This window comes from Coffea arabica, chromosome 2c, assembly GCF_036785885.1.
Source record: "Coffea arabica cultivar ET-39 chromosome 2c, Coffea Arabica ET-39 HiFi, whole genome shotgun sequence".
Lineage (NCBI taxonomy): Eukaryota > Viridiplantae > Streptophyta > Magnoliopsida > Gentianales > Rubiaceae > Coffea > Coffea arabica.
Genome location: NC_092312.1, coordinates 17,601,892 through 17,607,416, shown reverse-complemented (window position 1 = coordinate 17,607,416; position 5,525 = coordinate 17,601,892). Strand labels below are relative to the sequence as shown.

Genomic DNA, 5,525 nt, shown 5'->3' with positions numbered 1-5,525 from the left:
TTAAACAAATAAGTTGGGAATTTATATTGGTTTTATGAACATGTCCATATAAAGTAGTATAATTGAGAATGACTTGAGAGAAAGAGGAAGAGAGAGACAATGATGTCATGAGAGAGAAACTGAAACGGAGAGAGGAAGAATGTATCCATCTCTCTCTCTCTCTCTCTCTCTTTCACTCTGGTTTTTTTTTTTAGCAATTCGCCGGCCATCTGCTCCCAACAGTGATAACATGTAATTCCAAGCTGAGAGAGGAAGAACTTGAACCAAAGATTTACTTGGATATATTAAGGACGTAGGCAAGCAGGGACTTAGTTGTGTATTGGAAGTTGCATCCTGCATGCACACAGATTATAGTAATACTGCTATTAACGAGGGCTGCCAACAATGTCCACAAATACCCTGGTCAATGAGGGCAGTCTCATCTGCTGTTCTTGAGCTCTGCTTTTCTTGATCAGGGGCTGAGGCTCCTCAGGAGAAGAAGAACCAGACAAACCCCCGGTTGTACCCACCCAGGAATCATTTGAGCTATCAGAGTTGAAAAATGCATCCATTACACCAAGAGGGCTGCTTGGAACTGGATCATATTTCCGCTTAAGAGAATTGCTAGTGCTTGATAGCACTGCAATGGCTTCATAGCAATCGGTCACTTTTGTCTGTAAAACAGATTTGGTTTTTAATCAGCAAGAATTCAACAATGTGATTATCTCTAATAACCTTAATACTACCAAGATATTATATACTCGTAATAAATGATTAATTGTGAAGAGAAGAATAGGGAGGCTGGTAGTAGCAGGAAATGACGGACAAAAAACCAGACATACAACGAACCTTGCTGATTCCGAGAACTTCAAGAAGTTGGTTCTCGTAGTCAATGGCATTATATGGATCCACTTGATGAATAACGTGAAGCATAATTGCGGTAGCCAGCACAGATGGAAGATAACTTGAGAATCCTGAATCTATACAGTCCAAAGCAACAAAGGTACAAAATTATGAAAATACTCAAAAGGGTCGTTACTGGTTAGTACAGAATATATTGTTTTATTTTTCTTTTTGTACTGATACTTATCAAAATGTCTTAACTTTTCTCAAAAAATGAGATCCAAGAACCTTTAATTAAGCAGCTCTCTGTCCCAGTCTTACCAGGCATGACCGTGAGGAGGAGACTCTCGCATCTCCTGAGAAACTCCCAGTGGACATGGCTCTTCAATCCCAGCCTCCTTATTATGTGATCAAGAAATGAAATTGGGGTCACTGGATTCATCCTCCATTTGAGTGTGGATAGAATCAATAGCTCCATTTTCTGAATGGTTTTAGCCTCAAACACATATTTTGAGTCCAACACCTAATTGCATAGCCAAGAATAAGAGAACCATAATTATGTGGTATATCAAAACCACAATCTCATAAGGAAAAGAATGAAAACTTGGCATTGTACATACTTGAAAGTCTAAAAGAAGGGGAACTTGGATCTCTTCAACTTTTGCAGCGAGCGAGAGGCAAGTGAGGGATGCAAGTTGGATCATCCATGGCTTATCCTTCTGATAATGTAGGCTAGAAAGGAATCTGTCGAGATAATTGATGGCAAGAATAGCAGTCAAAGTAGAGAATCCATAATAGGCATTGACTTTTAGAATCCATTCCACAGCCTCTCGACGAGCAGCTGAGAATACGGGATCTTTTGCATTAGCGTTGCCAGAAGAAGCAAGATGTTGAGTTTCTTTCTCTTTAGAGAAAAGGGACAGAAGCTCTTCATCTTCCCAGAACAAGTCTTGCTCCAACAAGGGAAGGTGCAGAGGAGGAGGAAAAAGAGAAGAAGGGCAGTTTGTTGCTGTTCCATTGTTGTTGTTATTCTTTAAGATAGCATTGGTATTACTTTCACAGACATCTAGAACTCCTTCGTCTTCTTCTCCTTCTTGTTCCACATCCCCCCATTTTTCTTCTTCACAATAAAGAGCATCTAAGGAGAATGATTGGAGGCTTTGGTGTTGTGTTTGCGGATGGTAATGCACATTTTTCTCTATAGCCATCTTCTTCTCCTCCTCCTTTTTTCAAAGAAGAAGAGGTCCCTGCTGTACTCTGCTGTTGCTCATCATACAAAAGAGAAAAGAAGAAAAGAAAAGCTCATAGTAGTTCCCAAAGTCCAACGTCCCCTCTATCTTTGGCTCTCCCTCTCTCTGCGCCTCAGGAGTGCTTCTCAAAAACAGAGAGAAAGAAAAGGAAGGAGGGATTTTATCAGAGTGGCTGTCACGCTTGTCTTTTCGTTATTATATACTCAAAGGTGAGATTTCAGATATGGGGTAATATTTTGGTTTGGTTGGTTTTTTCTTTTCTTCTTTTTATTTTCTCAAAATACGGCACCAGCTGCTATGTACTACTACTAATATTGTGCTTTCCTTTTTTTCTTTTTTTTTTTACACAATATAATATATTCTAGATCCACTGCTACTTTGGGCTAAAGGGAAGGGGGTCTAAAAAGGTCTAAAATTTTTTTTTAATATGATAGAATCTATTTTAAACCTACTCCTACTCTATACTAAGGGAGAAGGAGTTAAAGATGTCCAAGGAAAATCTAGAGGGCACTAAACTACCACTGACCTAGTAGGGGGAGGGAACTTAAAGAGACCCAATGGTTTTTTTTTTTTTTGTGGACATGATAAAATCTATTCTAAACCTACTTCTACTCTATATTAAGGGAGGAGGATCTAGAGAGATCTAAGAAAAATCTAGAGAGTACTAAATTATCATTGACTCAGACGAATGCTTACATATCCACTAGCAAATTTTTTTAGAAAAATCTGAATTGTTTAAAATGCAAACTAAGGAATTTAATCCTTTAACTTACATCCAAGTAAAATTTTAAAACTCAATGGCTAACTGTTCTAGAATTAGTTGATTAGTATTGTGCCTTTGGTAAGTGAGGAATCACAGGCACGCACACCAAGCCGCAGACCAGTCACCAGCCCCACCCCCACCCCCTCCCTATCAAAATGAAAAACCATCCTACTGTAATTTTCTTTTAAACTGCTAGTACTTTTTTATTACTGACATTTTAATTTAACTGAAGAGCTTTTTGCACTTTTGTAGCCTAATAATAACTGCGTACTTTGTGGATGTATAGTTTTTCCCGTCGTCAATCACCTGGTGTCCGGTTAATGCTGCATCGGTCTCGATTGATTGATTAATCGAAGTTGAACATTATTGGACCATTTCAAGATGACTTTTTAAACGTTATTTTCTATCTACAAGACTCAAGTATAAGACCCTTTTTGAAATAATATTTGAAATATAATACTCAAGTATAAGACCCTTTTCTATCTGAAACAGATATCTATATTTCTGTCTATATATATTGCGGGAGAGGTTTTAGTGGAGAGCTCCTCGATGGCTTCCAAATCTCCCATACTTTTTTCTATATTTCTTATTATTTTAATGCATAAATTCAATTAAAAAGTTTGAAATACTGTGATTTACAACTAATCCCATGACAATTCTAATTTAAAATTTAAAACTTTCTTTCCCACTTAAAATGAGTGTTTAATAAATTGTTTATAGTTTGTTTTCAGACTTTAACCCCTTTTTCCCTCCATAAGTAAAGAAAATAAATTTGGATAATTTGATTAGTCCCATGTTAAAATCATTCACCCTATTACAACTTTATCGCTTTAGCCCATTTTATTTCTTGATTAATAAGATTGATTTGTCAATCTGAGGAATAATGTGACTAGTCCCTTTTTTAATTATCTATATAGTAATATTTTTAGCACTGTCCTTCCATATATATATGTAGATTTGTCAAATATTCAGATAACATATCTAATTATAGCCATTCTTTAACCATTTTACCTTTTGCAACTAAATAAATTTTTTTTAACATTAAACTTATCTTATTTGACGAAGATTCCAACCAATGAAATAAATATTTTGACATACAACGTCATGTAGATAATTTTTTACATGCACAAAACTGTATCTGGATAATTTTATACATAACACGTACATCAAAAAGTGCACATAAAACAAAATTTTGATATGAATTTTAGATTAATAAAAAGGGCATTTAGATAGTTGTTTTCGGAATGTTTATCAAAAAATTTAAAACAAATATTTGTTAAAATGATTATCTTGAGTGATTGTCATAAAAATAGTAGTATTTCATCAAAATTATACCCAATTATTTTACCTTCATGACTATAATTTTAATCTTTATTTGAAAGAAGAAAAAATTGAAAAGCGAGGTAATAAATCCTAAATGATAAAGGGAATAGAAAGATTGGAGTACAGGGCCAAGAAGGATAAAAATAAGGTCATGAATCCTAAATAGTTAAAGGAATATAGGGTTAGAGAAAATAAAGTCAAATGAGCTGTAGTTGTGGGTTGTGATGAAACTATCAAAATTGATGATTTATGTGGGTTAAATGGATATAGTTTTACATGATTTTGGTTATCTTACTCATTTATAATCCACTACAAAATTTTATTTATTTTTTCTCCCATATTCTTTGAGCAACAAAATAAGATACCATTGTAATCAACAAAAATAAGAACACATTGCATTAATAAATATTTTTTTACCAAAAAAAATTACACAAAATAATCAATAGTGGTGATCATAAGAAGTTTTAATTTTGTCACTCTACAAGAATCTCAAAATGATTTAGATGTGAATGCAAGAGATCAATTTACACTTAATGAATTAATTAAAACTTTGATGGAAGGGAGGGGCGGAAGTACGATAAAATTTAACAAAAATTAGAAAAGTAAAAATTAAAGAGTAGGAAAAGAACGTTAAATATGCTTTTGCAAAAAGTAGAATATAATTATTGAATTTGTAGTGATTTAAATTTGTTTACTAATGAATTTGAATCTACGTCTAATTTAATTAGATCTAAATAGATAATTCCAATCTATCCATTTAATAGCCATTAATTAATGATTTTTATTGGGTTACCCATTTAAAGTTAATAAAATTGCATACCCATACTCATTTGTTGAAGAGCAAGTTGAAAAAATGGCTATTATTTACAACTATATATGAAGAGTAACATAATATGAGGTAAATAGGTTGCGAAATTGGATAAAAAATCGCATGATTTAATAAAAACAGGGTAGAGTGAAAGAAATGTAGAGTTTGTAGGAAAGAAACGGATTGGAGGAAGAATGTAGAAAGTTTGGGCTAGAAAGGTGAGAACAAGGTTAATGAAAAGTAAGGAAATGTTAACGGGAAGTGATGCAAAAAAAGAGAACATGGAAGAAAGGGGTAACAATTTTATATTTGATGTGTTTTTAGTATTTTTTAATATATTTTTGTGACCTTTGCCCATATTTTTTAATATACGTTGAGGTTTTAGATAAGGTACATAAATACAATATAAATTATATACTAAAATAAAACTCTTTTGATTTTTTTCACCTTTTTTCATGTAACTAATATAAATAATTCACTTATTATTAATATTATATTAAACATAAATTCATGCATAACACGGGTTGCAATACTAGTTTAAGAGTATTAAAAGTTTCTT

At 33.3% G+C, this 5,525-nt stretch overlaps 1 protein-coding gene across 1 annotated transcript; it reads right to left on the bottom strand.

The window, feature by feature from the left end:
- Positions 1-2,226, bottom strand: LOC113726460 (cyclin-D3-3-like). The gene is made up of 4 exons (XM_027250191.2): positions 1,443-2,226; positions 1,144-1,345; positions 829-959; positions 1-653 (listed from the first exon to the last, which is right to left on the bottom strand). Exons 1-4 carry the CDS (start codon positions 2,028-2,030, stop codon positions 366-368), a joined length of 1,209 nt encoding a protein of 402 aa, XP_027105992.1. The 5' UTR covers positions 2,031-2,226; the 3' UTR covers positions 1-365.
- Positions 2,227-5,525: the final 3,299 nt, after the last annotated feature.